At 37.0% G+C, this 21561-nt stretch overlaps 1 protein-coding gene across 1 annotated transcript; it reads left to right on the forward strand.

Annotated features, from left to right (window-relative positions):
* The first annotated feature begins 5533 nt into the window (after nucleotides 1–5533).
* Nucleotides 5534–18036, forward strand: tbx3a (T-box transcription factor 3a). Its single transcript, XM_066689066.1, has 7 exons — nucleotides 5534–6780; nucleotides 8160–8427; nucleotides 9451–9597; nucleotides 12200–12276; nucleotides 13094–13242; nucleotides 14219–14871; nucleotides 16188–18036. The coding sequence occupies exons 1-7, from the start codon at nucleotides 6383–6385 to the stop codon at nucleotides 16629–16631; spliced, it is 2136 nt and encodes a 711-aa protein (XP_066545163.1). The 5' UTR covers nucleotides 5534–6382; the 3' UTR covers nucleotides 16632–18036.
* Nucleotides 18037–21561: the final 3525 nt, after the last annotated feature.

The raw sequence follows: 21561 nt of genomic DNA on the forward strand, positions 1-21561 counted from the left end.
TACCATATTTGTATAGTAGATAGCTTTTCTTGCAATTACAATAATGGAAAGAGTCTCAGTAATACAGCTCCCAGCTCTTATCACTGGATATCAACACTGTGGAACAATTGTGGTCTATCCTCACACGAAACCTGCCAAAGCATACCAGTTAACCCACTTACAGGACTTCCTCCAAACTCTGTGCCAGGAACGGGCCACAGACCAGCACTGCTGAGCTCATCCAAATAGTGTGCCAGCCCATGGTTGTCTTGAAAGAATGACATGGAGCAACATCACAGTGTACAGCAGGAGTCCTAAAACCCAGTTCCTGAAGGCCACAATCCAGCAGGTTTTATAGGTCTCTTTAAATCATCACCTGCTCTGGACCTGGGAGAGGGGTCCAACTGATGCAATTAGTGACAGATTTGTTCAATTAACTAATTAAGAACTCAGGTGGAATGGAGAGCAGAAGCACTCTGCCCCTCTTAGACCGAACTTGAAGGTCACTGATGTATAGCGTTAACTACTCCTTCCAAACAAGGCTGTGTATTCAGTTTAGTTTTTATGTAAATGTATATCCCAGGGCATCCCAGACATGTATGAGTGTTGAGATGAGGAGACTTCACAGTTATTATATGCTGAAGACTTCCTCTCTGATGAAGGCAATTAAGTTAAGACTGTAATCATTGGGATATAGCACAATGCATAGCAGGAAGATACTGCTCTCTTGTACCCAGTAAAAGAATAGAAACACACACACATATATACATGCATATCAACACAGAATAATGTCATTAGAAAAGCAAATGAAAAATGTTTCTGTAAATTGCTAAATAATAATAATAATAATAATCATAATAATAATAATAATAATAATAATAATAATAATAATAATAATAATCAGTGAAAAACACGTGGGAAAAGCTGTGCACGAGATAAGGCCTTCGGCGACCATAAGGCCATTCAGAGACACTCCTTTTAGTAAAATGCTCCCAAAATATTCAGATGAGGGTTTTGCCAACACAATGTTCGTGCCTCAGACATCTGCAGTTGAGTTCTACCTCCACGCTGCAAGAACAATGTAATTAGAGTTGCGGTTCCCCGTGTAAGAATATCTTCTTCTATGCTTAAGTCAAGTGGCTGTTTTTTTTTTTTTTTTAAGTTTTTTGACATGACCTTCACAAAATTATATCTGCACGTTCTTAGCCGAGGCACTTTAAATGTCTTCCTAACAGTTTCCAGTACTGTAGCCGCATATGACCCATTGCATGTATATAGTGCATTATTATTATTATTATTATTATTATTATTATTATTATTATTATTATTATTATTATTATTGCAAAGCTCCCCTGTAATACGGTTGTGCTTTTTCCCAAGTTTCAACAGCACCGGAAATTAACACCATTTGCACCTGCTGGAAAGTTACAGCTAAAAACATTTAACATAGGCTGTGTCAAAAATGGAACGACGTTTAAAATATTAAAGGACGTATTTTTTATTATTTATTATCATTAATTATTGTGTATGGACGTAAAGCGGTTGCTGTTACTGTTTTATTTGGCACAAAGACACATGCATGCATACATACATATACATACACACATACAACAATAAATTAAGAAATGAAATTACCTGGTGACTTTTACACTAAACACTCTGATTATGCTAACAAGGTGAACTTATCGGGTTTTGTTTTCTATGGTTTACAAGATAAAGGAGATCAACCAAGGACGAACGAACCAAGTGAATAGTCAAATTAACAAAATATGATAAATATTTAATTTGGTTTGATTTGGTTTTGCAGCTATATGCATGTAAAACCGGTGAGAGAATTCCGAAGCAGCATTTGGCCGCGATCACAGCCACCTGCCTTTGCGTGGTCTCCCAAAATATATGTCTTTTTGATGGTGATATACGTCCTCGTTGTTAATATAAAAACAGTCGAGAGAAAAACTAGCCATCAATCACCCGTGTCAAGTCTGCATTTTTACTGCCACCGCCAGTCCCTCAGAGCACTAACCCCGTAAAAGTTTATATAGTGTATTGACTATTCTCTGAGGGTAACTTACTTAATTAAGACTGGTGGCCTTTGAGAATGAAAGGGTACCGCTGTGTCAACACTGCTTCCTATTTGGTGACACCTTCTGTTAAATTGAAACGTGCTGCAAATAGGGGTGAAAGTTTAAATAAGAATAAGCGTGTAATCGCCCCCACGCCAGACCTCACACGTGCAAACCAAACTTGTCAAAGTAAACGCGCCTGCCCCCCCCCCCCCAACAACACCCATCAGTGGCCTACCCACAAATAACGGTGCCTCCCAAGTGGACTCGATGTTCTTGTGCCTCTTAACTACAAAAACAACACAAACATCCCTTTATCACATTAAGTATGAAAACAAGAATTTACCACAGGAATACGATTATATTTAGACACACTTTAATAATAATAATAATAATAATAATAATAATAATAATAATAATAATATAGTTCACAAGCGAGGCACTTATAGCCACTATCACAAATGTCAAAAAACAAAACAAAACAAAACCGTGAACCCAGCCCAGTTTTGTGAGAGCAGCTTCCCGAATTCCAATGTGAACAAAGACATTTGCCAGGGGCATGCGTATACAGTCAAGACAGCTCTGCTAATAAAAATGTTAAAAATGAAATAAAAGTCTTTTAAGAAGATAATCCAGTATACTTTCTGGTGTAACTTCTGGTGTAGGCGAAACGTCCCCCCTAATCAAGCAGCTTACAAAACGGCACAATATGTTAAGAAAGACAAATTTGAGTGTTTTGTATCTTGAAGTCTCACTTTGTAAAAATAATATTATTGTATAATATTGTCTAATAATAATAATAATAATAATAATAATAATAATAATAATAATAATAATAATAATAATAGGGGTTATATTGAAACAAATTCTTTCCATTATGTGACCGTGTCGAGGCTACATCTTTTAAGACTAGCCTAAGCCAGGAAAAGGAGAGAGATGTGGAGACGTATACGAAGATAAAGTAACGTCCTTTTCAAGTCTATGGTTCAGAACAAGCGTGAAGGGTACAGGTCAGTGCCTGTGATTGGGGAGGTCGCCGGGGAGGGATTACAACAATTTGGGATGCCTATTAAAACACTAATAGTCTTGCGACTGACTGACGTTATAAAACTCTAGATATATAGACACAGATCCGTCCTTTTGAGTCTATGCAGCTTTCTATTTAATATCACTTTTGCAGCAGGCTGTAAAACACTTTCACAACTGATCTGTTTTGCTGGCCTGGCATCGTCCTCACTGCCATGAAGGCCTGCTGTGCTGCGCTGCTTCACACAGATAGGTTGCTGGATGCGCCGCTTGCAGTGAATGTTTAACTAAGATGGCTGACCACCATCGAGTCCCTGTTATTTACTTGCAAATTAATCACCCAATGCGTAGTCGGCGCCAGTGTAGATTTATCACTAACATGCGGCGGCCAGGGAGAGACTAAGAGACTTCACACCTTCCTCCGTTTGATCCTAGATTAGCTCTGCCTCGCTCATAAAACGAGGCTCCAGGTTTTTTTTTTTTTTTTTTTTTTACTTAGTAGGCCACTTACGATTGGCCGAAGTTTGTACATCATTAACACAACGTTAAATTAAAATAACTAATAAGCAAGCCTTTTCCCTAAATATGTTGATTGGTGCTGTCGTGCCCACTGATGTGATTTTCAGAATAAACACATTTAAAGAATCATTGGGCATTAACCTGAGAGAAGAATACCTCTGCATGACCCCATGGTCACAATGTGGACAACTAACTTTTCAAATGCCGTGTTCTGCAAAATGATTGTGCAGATTTCACTATATTCAAAGTAGTTAACACTAAACTCGTCGGATCTGACTATGGCTCTTTGCAAATTTCAGTAAAACACAACAAAATATCCGAAGTTTATCTAAATACAGGCATGAGTATTTACTCGTTTTGGTCATGTTCATTTATTGTAAAGTTCACTACTACTACAAATACTACTACTACTACTAAATATAATAATAATAATAATAATAATAATAATAATAATAATAATAATAATTGTATTCGTTATCCCATCATGTTGATTATAATACCACTCAATCATAAGAGTTAGATTATAACCGACATGTGCAGAATATGGCCAACCCCCTCCCCTGCACCCATTGGAGAAGTGATTTCTGGTGAATGGAAAGTGATATGACGCTGGTAACGAAATGGACGTCACCGAGCTGGCGCCAAGCGCTCTGCAAAATCCAAAATGCAATGCTAGAACAGCTAATCACTTTAAATATTTCGCTCCCATCTCCAGCTTTAGTCCCGTTGTATGAGTGTGTATTTTATTTAGTGTTTTTTTTTCTTTCTAATACTGCAGTCCGTCTTTCTCATACACACACATATACAATACCCACTCTGACTGCCTCCTTTCCGCTTTCTCTCCCTTTATAAACTGCTTTTGGATTAGCAGAGACAGAAATTGCTGTCTTTTAAAAGCGCCCAAGACACCGCCGTCCATCAGGCGCCATACACAGATAATTAAATCACCTCTGTAAATTAGTTTCTCTCTATCCCTCTCCCGCTCCCTCCACACTGTAGGGGCACATAGGGCATAATATGGAATTAGACGGTGATTACCAACCAATTCACGGTTTGCCTTCCAAATTAATCCCCCCGATGCCCCTCACGATAAGACCCGCTGGGCGAAGAAACCACAAATGAGATCCTGCGATCAGATCAGTTAAATCATAGCTAGATGGTATGAAAGTTAAATAATTATATATATCATATATATATATATATATATATATATATCATATATATATATATATATATATATAAATACGTGTCCGATGCTGTAGCCCTGATTTTATTAGCTTTGGGGGAGGTTTGCAAGTTGTATTTATTAAACATATTTTAATTTGTTGTTTGGCCTATTATAATTATTATTATTATTATGATGATGATTATAATTATTAGTATTATGAAGATATACGTAAAAACTGCTTACAACATAACATGGTAATACTACTACTACTACTACTACTACTACTACTACTACTACTACTAATAATAATAATAATAATAATAATAATAATATCTGCCAATAATACAAGCTACTAATTATTATAATTTTAGTTTATACTGCACATGTATCAATGCAGCCCCTACCTTAGTAATTGTGCAGTTTAAAAAAGGCAATGGCAAACGTGTACTGGGGACTGCAAGCTCTCCAGCTATGCGCACAAGGCAGTGATTTCCTAATGGACAAAGCCACCTAGAGGAGGACTGGAGCTACTTTTTCCTCACTATAGGTCCGGCCGAACGACCCTCCCCAACCTAATGATGTTGACATATTCACACGGCATGGAGCGCCCCAGTGATGCTTGGCTGTAGCGTTACTGTTTCCGACACCTTTCTTTTTATAACTCCAGTCTGTCCCCTCCACCCGACCTGTCACAACCACGCCTACGCAGCCGCACAATTGGTCCGAAAGCGTCAAATGGCCAATCAACAGGGCCGTGCGTCTTGCAACCCACAACACATCCATACAATCTGGAGCCCTGAGCGCACAGAAGCGCAGGGAATTTCTTGGTGCTGAGGTCTCGCCTTTCTCTCTGCCTTCCGACGGGAGTCCGTCTCTCTTTCTTTCTCTCTCTCTCTCCCCCCCTCTCTCTCTCTCTCTCTCTCTCTCCCCCTCTCTCTGTCTCTCTCTCTTTTTTGGAAGTGTGTGTTTTGGAGAGTGTGCCTAAAGCAGAGAGAAAGAGTGTGAGTGTGTGGGAGCGTGTTTGCGTGGAACCGGGGAAGAGACGAATGGTTCTGTGCCACCGAAAGATATCAACGCATCTCTTCCGAAGCCACACTGGAGTCATATTTTTTTATTTATTTTTTTATTTTATTTTTTTGAACGGAATATTTTTCACGGAACGCGGGGTGGACAGCAGGATAACTGCAAATTAAATCACTTTCATGCCCCTGTATGTTTGATTTTGATTTTATTTTCTTATTTACGCAGTTGTCCAATAAAACGACAACGAGAGAGAGAGAGAAATAAGCTCAAGTTGAATCAGCAACGCGTTAACCAGTGAAAACGAATCCTATTTACAGCACTTGAGAACATAAGGAGGATCACATTTCTGAAGTTTTCATGGCAGACATTCGGATGGGATTGTCGAAACGGTTGTAAAGAGCTATTCTATTGTGCCAAACCGTTCTTTCTGGGATGCTTCTTACAATTCTGACATAATAAAAAAGAAGAAGAAGAAGACAAAGAAAAAGAGAGGGGGAAAATACGCAAAACTTTACAACTGAGACAAATGAGAAGTTATTGTTTTTTTCCTCATAAAGCAAAATAAACTCGTCTGATACTAACTGGAGACGCTGTGGTGAAGTGGATGAGCTTACCGATGAGAGATCCAGTTATACCAGGAACGAGTATGGCATACCATCCGTTTTTACCTCACCGGGCTCCGGACTTTGCTATGAGTGCAATGTTGGGGCATCAGCCTCCTTTCTTCCCGGCCCTGGCACTGCCTCCAAACGGCGCGGCTGCTCTCTCTCTCCCCGGAGCGCTAGGGAAACCCATCATGGATCAGTTGGTGGGCGCAGCAGAGACCGGCCTCCACTTTTCTTCGTTAAGTCACCAGGCTGCTGCTGCCCACCTCAGGCCCCTGAAGACGCTGGAGCCCGAAGAAGAGGTGGAGGATGACCCCAAAGTTCACCTGGAAGCTAAGGAGCTTTGGGAACAGTTCCATAAGCGAGGCACTGAAATGGTTATCACAAAATCCGGAAGGTAAACCTAACCCCCCATAAAAAAAAATGTTGTCTCCTGAAGATTCTTGTCCCCCCTCCCCTCCCCTCCCCTATCATTCTTTCACACCGCCGCACGTTAACTTTTTTCCTTTATACACACCGTGCAAACTGAAACCGTGCGTCTTTTAAAGATTAAAATGTGTCATTTTATTATTATTAGTTTTTTTATATTTGAGATTTATACTCGACCACATTAAAAACACGCACCCAGCTTTCTGAATTGTATTGTCATTTGCAGTGAAATTGGCAAATCTTTTATTCAGGTGAAACAAATATATTATCTGAAAGGAACATTTTCTGTGTAGCCTACTCGATTGTCTTCCACGTTAATATTATCCTTGCAGAAAAATATAAATTCCAACCCAACCTATAAATGGATTCAAAGACACCTTCCCTAGTAACAATTTAACTTGTACTTATTTTATGACACCAATTGGCGATTATAAAAACATAAAATGTGGAGCCTGTTGCGAGTTAGACTGGGGATTAATAAAATCCCATAATTACGTTATCATGTAACTTTCCTCAATTTGTGTTAGGTCGTGTTTTTTTCTGTCCCTCTCTTTTCCGGGGGTTCAGACACTAATGCAATGACATGAGCTTTTACAGAGCTTTTCTTTCCAAATATTGTTTAGATTGCCAATCCATACAAACAACAACTAGACAACACGTCTTCGGATCACGATAATATACATGCACTTGACAATATAATCTTAACTGGGTTCCTATGAATTAGGTTATATACGTTTGTTGGCTTCTCATCATATGTTTCCTTTTAAGTAAAGGTTCCTTTATGCCAGTAGTCTGGTATAATAAACAGCAAATTTGTGGTATCCTGTTGCAGTTCAGAGAACACTTATAAAAAGCTACACGAATGTAGTTACAGAGCATTATAGAGATATGCTATCATATAGCATTTAGAATATATAGCAATGCTGGCTGCAATTACGTTTATAAATCATATATTCATGTCACTGGAGAGTACCGTAAAATCTTATCTTCAGAGATTATACCAGAGCAAAGATATTACACACACACACACACACACACACACACACACACACACACACACACATATGTATACACACACACTCACATAAACACTCAGTCTCATATATGTTTGTGGTGTGGCAATATCATGCTTTTTTAAGCGGTGTGTACTGGAATTGCACTTTAAGGCCAAAGCAGTACATTCAACGTATACCAATATAAATTGTCAAGTAAAAAAATAATAAGAAAGCAAACAATAACAAAAATAATAGTTAAATAAATGCCTAACACGAATGTTTAAAATGTAAGTCATATTATGAAGTTTAAAATTAATATATATATATATATATATATATATTGTTTCCCAAGGCGAATGTTCCCTCCATTTAAAGTGAGATGTACAGGCTTGGACAAAAAGGCCAAGTACATTTTGCTGATGGATATTGTGGCAGCGGACGACTGCAGGTACAAATTCCACAACTCTCGGTGGATGGTAGCAGGGAAGGCCGACCCCGAAATGCCAAAGCGAATGTACATTCACCCGGACAGCCCGGCCACTGGTGAGCAGTGGATGTCCAAAGTCGTCAATTTCCACAAACTTAAACTGACAAACAACATCTCCGACAAACATGGTTTTGTAAGTTTTTACTGCAATTCCCTATTACGTGTTCCTGTCTCTTTGTATACGTCTGTGTTATTAATGTATTGATTAATCTGAAATGCTGCAATTATTATCAGTATCATCATTATAGTAGTAATCGTGGTTTTAGTAGTATAATTCATTAAAAATATATAACAATTAAAAATACGAATTGTAAAAAACGTTTTTCCATGGAGTCTGGTAGAATACACAATGTACTTTTAATTCAAGTCAAGATTTATGTAAAATGTTAATTGGAGACGATTTACTTGCACCACTCATAATCGAAATGTATTATTATTATTATTATTATTATTATTATTATTATTATTATTATTATTATTATTATTATTATTATAGGAGAGAAAAAAATAAATGTTTTTAGGCATTGCAACATTTTGCAAATTATGCAAAATAAAATAGTAGGAAATACATAATTATGATTGCTATGAACTAACTTAGCAGTGAAGCATATTCTATTTATGTAGACTATAATTATTTAGCACTCAACAAAACTGTTTCAATCTGTTAAATTGTTGCAGTAATTACGAGGATATATGTTCAATAGATTTTTGTTTGATAGTGTAAGAAATTCGTTTTTGAAAGGTCAAATGTATATTTTTGAAGCCGAATTTGCAAAAATTCAAATGCATAACTTCAGACCATAACATATTTAGTTATATTGCTCATTTTAGTAATAGCACGTTGTAATACATTATTATAAAATGGTGAACTACCACTATTATTATTAGCATCATCATCAACCACATTTTATCAGTCAGATATATTTTTTTAAAACACCGATATCATAGGAATTTCTCTAATGTTTAATAAAGCCAATTTTGCATATTTACAACGAGACATATGCCTGCGTATGTGTGTGTGTGTATGTGTGTGAGTGTATGTGTGTTTGTGTGTGTGTGTGAGAGAGAGAGAGCGAGAGAGAGAGAGAGAGAGAGAGAGAGAGAGAGAATTCGTGTTTGTTTATGTTTTTAAATCCATAATTGTTTCCTGTTGCAGACGATTCTGAACTCCATGCACAAGTACCAGCCCAGGTTCCATATTGTGAGAGCCAACGATATATTAAAACTTCCGTACAGCACATTTAGGACCTACGTCTTTCCTGAAACAGAATTTATTGCTGTGACTGCATATCAAAACGATAAGGTAAGATTTATTGTTATTAGTATTACTATTATTACTACTACTTATCAGTGTATAGGGGTGTTCTTTAGTCGTCTGTGATAGTCTGAAGTCGCCAACTGATACAAGAAAAAATAGCAAACGTCGAAATATGCCTCCTCTGCATAACTACAAGTCCTTTACATAAATCGACCTATTACAATTCAGTATTCAGCTGAACTAGATTTATACGTGGTGTTTTGAGAAACAGCGGCCTTTCTATGCCACATGTGTTGCTTTTCTGTTCGGTTTCTGCTCGACTCAGACAGGCCACATGCATCGTGCAACCTTACACCAGTCACAGAAAATGCAATGGGTTTAAGCTCGCAGACTTGTACATTGGCAATGCAATTGTAATGCACGTAGCAAATACTTTCACAGACATAATAACAACAACGACACCAACAACAACAATAATAGTAATAATCTGACAAACACACGTCTTTACCTGGCCTTCGTATTATTTATAAAAAAAGAGCAAATAATCACGAATCCGTGATTATCTTAAATATAGTCCTGCAAGGCTAATTCCTTTTGTTTCTGAATTGCATAAACGTTTTGGATTTTGCGCGTTTGACTGACTGTGTAGTGTGATGGGCATGAGGTAAACCATAAAACTCTTGTAGCACTACAGCAGTTGGGAGTAGTTTCTTCGTTATGTTAACAACAAGGTGCTGATCAAAATGGAGACTACGTTTTTGGCACTCCTGATTTTTTACTTACACTGGAAAAAAAAGAAAATACTCGCCGGATAGGGTTGGAAGAGGGGTCAAGCGTGAAATATAATAAATAGTTATTAAGCACACATGCTGAAAAATGTTTGTTCATACTGTCAATCAGAACATTAAAAATGTTTTTTTTATTTTTTTTTTATTTAGCAGGGGGCGGGTGTGTATACACAGACACACGTATATACATACAGCCCCTAGATACGACCATGAGGTCGGTAACATGCGTAAAATCTGAAATAGCCGCCAGCTCAGAAACCTTTTTTTCCCCCCAATAAATTAAAAAGCACTTAACCTGTCCCCGGTTCTCATTTTCATAACTATTTACCTTTTTTAATTACGATACGGGGGTTATGTCTGAAGATGTAATTTAAAAAGAGGGGGTGAACCTACGTGTTTACTTAACCGGCAATTATAGAAAATCTGAAGTACCCTTTTTTTCTCCCAGAGAGGCCTGCGAGGGTCATTGGTGTTTACTTTCTTAGTAAACTAATATCGAAATGATAGATACGGTTGAGGACGGGAAGGGAGGCATTGGCATACCTCAATAAAAATGTAATGTGTGTGTGTGTGTTGTGTGTGTGTATGAGATAGAGTTTGTGTGAGATAAATTTAAATGATAACCCATTGAAACGATAGTTCTGTGTCAAAACACATCGCCTAATCTCAATGTTTCCAATGTCTTCAGTATTCTACAAGACGAAGTGTATTCGCTTGAGTCATATTTTGCACAGGGCATGTTTTGGGGGAAAAAAATGAAGATCACTGTCAACAATGGTAAATAGTGTTTGATGGTCGACAATTAATATAGTAAAACCTATCAAATTATGTCACCGTTTTATTAAGACCAAAAAATGGCACAAAGTGCGTATTTCATTTTTACAAGCGCACGACACTGTTTTAGCAATGTTCCCTATTCTGTGTAATAGTACAATGCATTATTTAATCGCCCACTGCTGTGCTGGAAATGAAAAAATGCAGTATAGTCTGAACCACAAAATAATAAAACAAGTCATACACAAGTGTAGTGCGATTGGGAAAAATACCAAAATGACAAATATAGCTTGACATGGGAAGTGGTTCAACACGGAGGCTATTCTCTCCATACTGGATATAAACCTACTGTGATACAGAAATTCATCCACCACATTTAGCTACCCGGTCCAGATCGATAAAGAGTGGAAAGTCAGTTCGTTTTTTGTTTTTGTGATTAACTTATTAAGATTATTTCGTTTATTTCCGTAGAATATAAAATACTAATTTGACTACTTCATTATATTTCCCCCATATCTGCTAATTTTCTTTAAAAAATGAATTGATTGTATAATAATCTAGGTTAATTTTAATCCCTCTATTTTGTATCAATTTGTTAGTAATCTAATAATAATCATCATAATTATGATTAAATACCTACATTAAATGCCTACAAAGGCATTTAAAGTAAAGGCGTTAAAACTATACATTCAGATTTCTAGATATTATTTGGTATGATCGTGGATAGCTTTATTAATTACTATTATTATTATTGTTATTACAATCAAAGTAAGTGGTGCATTTTTGTTTTCGTTAGTACATACACTAAAACGATACGTACCAAAACCAAGAGGACGTTTTATTAGTTTGCTCGGATAAAGAACATTGAGCCATTCACATATATAATCACAGCAACAGGAATTATTGGTGAATCCTTTGTAGAGGCCTAAAGGCCATGTTTGAACACACCAGTCATGCACTTGCATTAGAATTATGTTTTTTCTACTAATAATGTGGAAAACAGATACCAGTTGTTGCACGTTAAATCTTAAATTCAATACGCAGCCTGAATGTTTATATAATTTACTTACTTTATTTGATTTCAGATCACACAGTTAAAAATCGACAATAATCCGTTTGCCAAGGGATTCCGTGACACAGGGAATGGTAGAAGAGAAAAGAGGTAAGATTTCTTGGGGGGTGGGAGCATAAATCACTTCACCGCTATAGGCTCTATATCTGCAAAACCTTAGAAGCTCTGTGATTCTAGCAGAAAACCATGGTCTCATTAAATTGTTGCTGCTATTACAGCCCAGATATTATACACAGGAATGTTAAAAAGCCCAGTTCATTCCAGCTAAACGTGGAATTCAATACTCAATTCGCCTTGTATTTATACATTTGGGGCTCTGTCGGAACTAGACGTCTGATATTAGGAAAACAAATGGAAAAGTTGGCACGTTTCAGGAGTAATTTGTGTGAGAGTGAGGTTTTTGACCTGCATGCATCACTTCTCAAATTATTTAGCTAGTTAACAAAAAAAAAAGTCTGCTTTCTGGTCAATTTATTTAGCCCTAAGCGTGTCATATGACTGATTAGCTATTTTAAAAGGAAGAAATATCTACAAATTTGGGTTTGTAAAATTCAACTGACTAATCGATAAAGTCGGGCGTTATACTGCAGCGGTAAAGCGAAATCCATGAACTACACACTGATAAATGCACTTAAATACACATCAGTTCTTTAAACCTTTTTCAGATCTACTACATTGGTGTTGGTAGATGTCTTTCCCGCTCGTCAATGTGAATGTATTCAAACAGGGGGATAATTTGTGTGTTAAATTGAACAATCTATAACCTATATCGAAGTGTTACTGTGTTGAAAATACGTTTATAGTAACACACATACTTAGGCTTACTTTACATACACGCATATGCACAAGCAATTTGACAGGTAAGCATGTTTACTAAAGCAAGCATGAATTTGTTTTGAATGTACAGGAAACAGTTGGCTTTGCAGTCCATGAGGTCCTATGAGGAGCAGCAGAAAAAAGACAACGCGACGTCCGACGACTCCTCTGGGGAGCAGGCGTCGTTCAAGTGCTTCGGACAGACCTTATCTCCTGCGGTCAGGGCCCCGAACCTGAAAGGTCAGCGAGATCAGGGTATCCTGTCAAGGGAAACTTCTTTATTGGGCTGAAGGAAACGGAGTCGAGGGTAGTTTGATAGTTTTGGGGAGAGAAGTATGTTCTCGTCTGTATAATACGCCAGGCAAACCCAAATAGCTAAGCTGCCATAAAACAGAGTGAGGTTGAAAGGGAAACTTGGACATTTCCTTTAAAAAGCAAGCTGCTAATTGGGGGGTTTAATTGGACCACTGGAGATATATTTAATGGAATAATTGTAATAGACCCGTAGACGTAATGATGTCTATTTTTAATCATCATAGTTTTATTTTTTTATTTCACCACATACAATTTAAGATTCACAAAACCCAGTGGTTGCTATATAGCCTACTATGAAAACGGTTAAATTATATTAAAGCATATTTGATGATTACAAAGCTTTTTACGATGGAACTTTATCTTTTTCTGAAAGGTAGTTATAGTGTGGGGAATATAAATTCACGTGAAATTTAGTGTTTAGTAAAATCTGAGTTGCAATATAGTTATACTGACCAAGAACACATATAAATGACAAGTTATAAAGAAGCAAACACACTATCACTAAAAGGTTTCCATAAATACAGAGACTGATTTGTGTGTATAAAAAAGTCGATTTGTGACCACAACCAAATTAATATATCAAAGAACTAAGTGATATATAATGGTATGAACTTATTTACTTTACAATTATGTTTATAAACGTCTTACTGGCAGTCCCCAGATTTTCATTTGCCCCATCTCATTCTAGCCAATTACTATTCTACTTTTAATGTCAGTATGATAATGTTATTTTCCCAAAAACCCGTGCCCTAGAAGGTTCATGCCTCTTGCTGCTTGATTTTCTCTCATAATATATCTAAGCGCACCCAAACTATTAGATTTTGACAATTTATATTATGTGAAAATATGTGATTAACACAATGGGAAACAACTCATTTTTAAAATGTACGGCTTTTAACAGACGTCTGTGAGAGCGATGAGGACAGCGACGAGGAGAGCAAAGATGGAAACGTCCAAGACGGGCCGGACTCGGGTAAAATTTCCACCACCACTGAGGATGTGAAAGATACGGAGACCAGCCCTACCAAAAGCCACCTATTTGCCGGTACAGACTCTACCAGCAGGGTCAGAGAGGACACGGCCAGGACTGAGAAAAGCCCAGCCGACTCCAGGCAAAGCCCCGTCACCATCATCTCCAGTACTACGCGCTCTCTAAGCGGAGAAGATCTTAAGAGTCCCATTCGAGATCACCCCAAACAGGACGAATGTCGGGCTATGAGCAAAGAGAATTACGTGCCCTTGACGGTTCAAACGGACAGCAGCCCGCACCTTAGCCAGGGCCCATTACACAATTTTGGATTTCCACCTGGCTTGGCGGGGCAGCAGTTTTTCAATCCCTTAGGGGGCGCCCATCCTTTCCTCTTGCACCCCAGCCAGTTCAACATGGGAAGCGCTTTCACGAATATGGCGGCCGCAGGTATGGGTCCTTTACTGGCCGCGGTATCTTCTGGGGGTGTTAGCACCATGGACACCGCCAGCATTGCTTCCTCGCAGGGACTCACGGGATCATCAGGACTGCCCTTTCACCTCCAACAACACGTACTGGCATCACAGGTAAATATGTTATATTACTATTGGTCGTTATGAGTAGGCCTATTGTAGTGGGCCTAGTAACATTATAGTTGCACTGATGCTCTGGTTATTAGGTGTATATTTCTAACCTATAAAGAAGAACATAACCAGTTTATAAATAAAATACCTAATTAGACGTAACTATTCATGGTATTGCAAATGTTTTCGCTTGGAACTGTATGTTTGGTTTATGTATAAGACGACAAAATACTTTTAGGACTGATGTGGCTGTTAGGTAACCTAAACAATTTTTATTTTTATTTTAGTGTATGTGGTTTTATTCGATTAACTGGCTTATTTGTATAGTTCTCCCCCGACAAAGCCTTATGCAAACTAAATGCTTAATGCAAAGACACGTGGTGTATTGGTTATCTAAGCTCCTCATCCCCCCCCCCCCCCCCCCCCCAACAAGTAACATTGTGAAAAGAAAGTTAATTATTGCAATTAGCCAATCAGGATTAGCACGGTAGAGTTCAATTTTGATGCGACTGTAATAATGAAAATATTCACCTTTTTGATTGGATATGGCACATGTTAATTAGTCAAAAGAAAAGTCCTTTCTTCGCAACATTTTTAATTAAGTGTGGAGTGCCTTATTAGGATGCAAGATCGATCAAAACGTAGGATACTTTCTCATTCTAACCTTAATCCAAGCGCTTCTAGAACTCTTGGTTTATGACTAAAAGTGCTGTATTTAATGGTTATGGTTGATCAAAATAACGACTGTTATAGGGCTACATTAATTTTGATATTGCTTATTAAAAACGTAGGCATATGTAGTGAATATATTAATTGGTAGATTAATATAATTTATAATAAGCCTTTGACAATTGTAGGTCCATAGCCTAAAATAATGTTATAATCCCTAACTGTTTTTTGTGCTGTACGGTAATTTTACATTTAAATGTATATTTTAAAAGCACTAAGCACCGACAGCTCTTTCATTAATTCTTTGACTTTGCAAGCGGTGAATTAATCTGAGCTTTGTATTATACAATAGATGTAATAATCTTTCATTTTAATGCAGGCAGATAATTAGAACTACATTTCTGAGATGTGTAAGATGATAACTAAATGGATTATTTGACGGAACAACAACAATAAAGGAAATTAGAGGGAAGGGGACGACACACACACACACATATATATGCGCCGGCTGTCTGCTCGAGGTGCTGCTTCAGAATATAGGCCTATAGGCTATAGCCCATAAGCCTGAACGAAAAGTGTCCAGAACCAGTATGATATCAGCCTAATGCAGCCAGTCTCCAATGCGTTTAATTGGCTTGTCTTGTTTGCAGGGCCTGGCGATGTCTCCATTCGGAAGCCTTTTCCCTTATCCTTACACCTATATGGCGGCAGCTGCGGCCGCCTCGTCGGCGGCGTCCTCCTCCGTACACCGCCACCCGTTTCTGAACGCGGTGCGCCCCCGGCTGCGGTACAGCCCCTATTCAATCCCCATGAGTCTACCGGACAGCAGCACTTTGCTGACCACAGCCCTTCCCTCTATGGTCAACAGCGCCATGGAGCTCAAAGCCAACAGCATGGCCACAAGCCCGGTGTCGGCTACCCTGGACTCCACGTCTGAGGTGAACAGCAGGTCCTCCACTATATCATCGGGCTCCGTTTCTCTATCGCCTAAAACATGTTCGGAAAAGGACTCGACCAACGAACTGCAAAGCATCCAACGTTTGGTCAGTGGACTAGATTCAAAACCAGACCGGCCACGAAGCGTGTCTCCTTAGAGGAAAGATACACAAAACCTTTAATGAATACATTTGTAGCTAAAGCGGGTTTGGATTTGCAGATCTCTCAAACCGTGTATTATGTTTTTTTTTTTTTTTAATTATTATTTGTTGTTTGTTTTTTCCAATGCACTTTGTTTAAAAAAAAAAAAAAAAAAAAAAAACTTAATGTACGCTCTATTTCTCTTGTGTTAAAACATATACACGTACTCTGGACTTGTCTGTATTTTGAATACCACACAAGTATTGAAACGGAAAGGGATTCTTAAGAAATTTGTAATTAAAAGACATATGAAGTTGCTGCTATGTGATATATATCTTTTACATGTTAGGTGCTGGGTGAACAAACAGAACGAGTTTAAGATTTACGCTGGATTGGTTTGGCCAATTTGTAAACCTCTTCTGGTATAGCTTGTAAAGTCTGCTGTTTGATAGAAACAATAATAATAATAATAATAATAATAATAATAATAATAATAATAATAATAATTATTATTATTATTATTATTATTATTATTATTATTATATAACTATAAATGGATATAGTTGTCCGGAGAAAAATAGAAAAGACTTTGCATATCAATATCTTGATTCTGATTGCCATTTTCAATTCTTCAAACAAGACCAAAATATGGGAAATATCAAATATAAGATGGAACACACCCTCACGTAATGAATCTGCAAAACAAAATACTTCGAATGCTTTTTGCTTACCCCTGTGTATATGATTTTGTTTTTAATACATGGACAAATGAAAAATAATCTGAAAAGAAAACAATGAAACAAATTGAAACGTAGACTATAAATATATATATATATATATATATATATATATATATATATATATATTCAAAAATATTTATGTAATTATTTGCTATTTCGTGTAAATATATCGGATTAGAATTTTTGAGATTCTGCCCTTAATTTATTGTTGTTGTACATATATATGTGTAAATATTGTCTGCGAGTTGTTTTGGTTTTAGTCTTCTGCATTTCATAATTCAGATCTGTCCTCAACTCTGCCACTATCAACGTGTTTCTCTCTGCAAAGAAAAATGTGCCATTGTAGATTTTACCATTGTCTCAGTGTTAAAAGTGCTACTGTTAAAAAAAAAGTGACAACACAGCGCACCAGTGGCTTAAAACGTGATGAAGTTTCTCTTTCTTTATATAAAACAACTTTATTTGTGTGTCAATAAAATAATGGATTAAAAAAAAAAATCCGTAGGTCTATTGCAGCTTGAAAGTAAAAGTGCCGAACTTATTAAAATATGAAGGTTTAATTTGTGTTTCTAAAGTTGTCCTTGGGTTTCTGTAGTATTTTAAATATTTTTTGTTTGTTTTTGTTTTGTTAACAAAAAATGTTTCTTGAAAGTTTCAATAAAATACTGAAATGTACACAATGCCTTCCACAAATGCCGTTTGTAGTCTTTCGCAAAGTGAAATTTAATTTTTAAAATGTCAATAAACTGAAATTACATGCATACATACATACATACATACATACATACATACATACACGTAGTTGTAGTATATACATTTAGTTTCTGGAACCAAAACACTGTACAGTATTCAATTCATTATTTTAGTAGTGTCATGTAATTTGTCACCCTTACCCCCCGCCTCCCCCCCCCCCCCCCCCCCCACCACCACCACCACACAGACACACATATATAAAAAGAATGCAAAAAAAAATGCCTTATTCTATTTTGATTGAACCCCAATTCCGTTCTTCTATTGTGTATGTGTGTGTATTTTGCACCAAAGTTTGAACTGTGAACATACAAACCTGTAATGTAACCGAACGTGCAGATACACCAGTACTGACATAAACTTCAATTATTTCAAAAGTATTCCCATTAAAACAATAATGAATAAAGAAACGCAGCCTAGGAAGTCTTTTCCAAATAACGACAATAGGTTTCTAATAAATGTTATGTCATGATTGGTAAATAAAACTACTAGATAAGTATTTGGCAGAATTAGAACTTCCTAGAAAATGTTCTAATTTAGCGGGTTAAGAGCCCTGACAGAAAACGCAGTTCATCTGGACGTGGACGCAGTGGCGTAGTTTTGGTTTCAAAATTTGGGGGGGGGGGGGGGGGTGTCCCCTACGCCTATGGAGCCAGGCATAAATTATTCGGGGGTACAATGTAACATTCTGTCAACATTGAGCGGATGTGTTTATTCATATTTAATTTTTTAATAATAATAATATCTGTATTTTTTAATTTTAGGACTTCAATATAATAATACAGTAATAAACATTCATAGGCGACAGGATGCCTTAAAGATTAACAGCAACTAAACGATAAACTACAACTACAAAGGTTGCGTGTGTGCAGTTTTTCGGAGGAGGCTATGTATTGATTTCTTCCCGCAACAGTGGACTTGTAAAGAATGTAAAATAACTTGATTACCGAGTCCATTCTGCCTTGAGACATGCTTTTATCAAGGGCATATCTTTATTTGTATATATAAGGTTAATAAGTAACGACTGTGGCGCTTGGGAATAGGAGTAAACAGCACACAATCTATCGGGATTGCTCTCTCTATTGCTCACCTGGCGCCTCAGTTGATCTCTCCGTTGATTTTATTGCCTGGAAGGCGGCTGCGGATCTACCATCATTGTGTCTCATCGCGAGTCTTTGGCAGAGCGCCACCGAGCGGCCACAGAGGGCATTATACGAGTAAAGCACCTCTTGGTACAGAACTCTTCCACTTAATAACCAAGGCGTAACAAAATATATGATAATAATGTTATAGTTTCCTATAAAGGATAACATGATTGTGTTTTGCAAGGCCAATGTGTTACAGGATAGGCTGAACTGCAAACGGGGAAGGCACTGGCCGGGGTTTGAACGCTATCAGTAGTGTTTGCACTGCAATTGAAGGTAGATAACTTTTTTCATGAGGTCAGGGAAAACATATCAATATTGTGCTAACATGGCCCACACGTAACTGTAAAACAAACAATATAGCCGCTACACAAATACATAGACACGCAAGAAAATATACCCCTTTTGTTTTCTTAAGGCAAATAAGTGTAACAGGAAAGGGTCAGGTTTTTTAAAAAAATATTATTAGGTCGCCAGTGCTTCATGCCTTACCCTACTCAAAACCACACTTTGTCGTTTGTTTGATTTTTGTTTGTATGCAATATAAATACAGCAGATGGCAACAGACATATATCGGAATAATATAAAATAATATTTGCACTTCCGAGATGGTGATTTTATCGAGCTTTCCCTTAGATGTCATTGCATGCAGTTCGTTAGACAGGTATTATAGTTCGGATCATCAGGTCTCACGAAAGCCAACATTAAGTAATGAAAACGAACAGGGTTTTGCAAATAGAGCCCTATTGGAGTGCTAATGCATTGCTCGACTATGGTACAATATGTTCAGAACACAAGAGCTCTGTCAAGTTCATATAATAATTGCATATATAGGATCTCGATAATCTTATTTTGTCACCCAGTAATATTCTTCATGGGACGGACAATACAAGAGAAAGGTCCGTTTTGGTTTGTGAAGTTTAAAAATAAAGGTATGCCGTACTTTAAAAGTTGTTATGGTAGCCTAGGATATTTCCATGTAAGAGTTATCTGCATTCATGCAGACCACTTCCTCAGTTACAATGTTGAAGATTGTACCGTATAAATAATAATAATAATAATAATAATAATAATAATAATAATAATAATAATAATAATAATAATAATAATAGTATATTACAAGCATCACAAAGTATTTTAGTCATGTTAAAATCCACACATACAAACAGTTACAAATCTTGGTAACTCGAGGCATTATTGTGCCATGTATTGATTAACTCGGTTACCCCCCGTGTATACGAGTTTATTTTGTTTGATACTTTCTTGAGTGTTGGGCTATCGATAACTTAACTATAATTAATTGCTTATGGAAATATTCACTTGTTGATGTACAGCAAGTAAAGTATACAACGCAATTTAAAATTGTGATTAAATGTATTATCAGAAGCCATTTTCTTCAACTTATAAATCAAAATGCGATAGGGTACAAGTTTGAAATGTACGTTTCGTGGGAAGATCAACGTTTTGATTTGGTCTGGGCCTCAGTCTAGAAACAAACCGTTTCGAATATCTTTATATCGAACATTGTGCAAAGTCGGGTTACCTTAATGTATGTTCCTTTCAACACAATATATACGATGACGGAAAGATGGAATGAGGAAAAATAGGTCAATCTTTTAAAATAAACATTTTGATGTCGGCACACACACACAAACACACACACACACACACACACAACAGAACATTGTAAGTTATTGAAACTGCTTGTTACAATTTATCCAATATGACCTTACATTAACGGAGATATAGTCTATTTTCACGGGCCCTCTATACTTGGGTATGTATCTACCATATTACAGGGTTTACCATATTAGCCATGTATTAGTTGTGGTAGTGTGATTTCATATAATAATAATAATAATAATAATAATAATAATATTATTATTATTATTATTATTTGGTGTAAACGTAGTATATATATATATATATAGTCGATTTTACCATTACAAACATTTCACTATTACGATTACATGTATAACATTGGAATGAGCTGTAGCTTTTGAGGCACAAAACTCAATTCCTGTAGCAAAGACCAAAGGAAAAACATAGACAACGTTTACACAACTGTACTTAGATATACAAACAACACAGGAGACTTTTTCAGGTCACCATTTTCGACGCTCAAATGGATGCCAGGATCAAAAATGCAACCAAATGTGCATCGTCTTTATCCAAGCGTGCCAGACCTCTCTGTTGATAAATCATTGTGCTGAAACGAACAGGTATGTATTAGCTTTTTTCTGAATAATGAAAAGGGCAACTGCCTGCAGAAAAAAAAACAACAACAGGCTTTCACTTTCAAACGGGGTCAA

The sequence above is a fragment of the Amia ocellicauda genome, chromosome 17 (genome assembly GCF_036373705.1).
Source record: "Amia ocellicauda isolate fAmiCal2 chromosome 17, fAmiCal2.hap1, whole genome shotgun sequence".
In the NCBI taxonomy this organism is placed as follows: domain Eukaryota; kingdom Metazoa; phylum Chordata; class Actinopteri; order Amiiformes; family Amiidae; genus Amia; species Amia ocellicauda.

Excerpts from the sequence above, each read along its gene's own strand:
- tbx3a (XM_066689066.1), top strand. The coding sequence starts at position 6,383 with ATGAGCTTACCGATGAGAGATCCAGTTATACCAGGAACGAGTATGGCA. Across the intron at positions 8,428-9,450 it reads TCTCCGACAAACATGGTTTT|ACGATTCTGAACTCCATGCA; the intron begins GTAAGTTTTTAC and ends TTCCTGTTGCAG. Across the intron at positions 12,277-13,093 it reads AATGGTAGAAGAGAAAAGAG|GAAACAGTTGGCTTTGCAGT; the intron begins GTAAGATTTCTT and ends TTGAATGTACAG.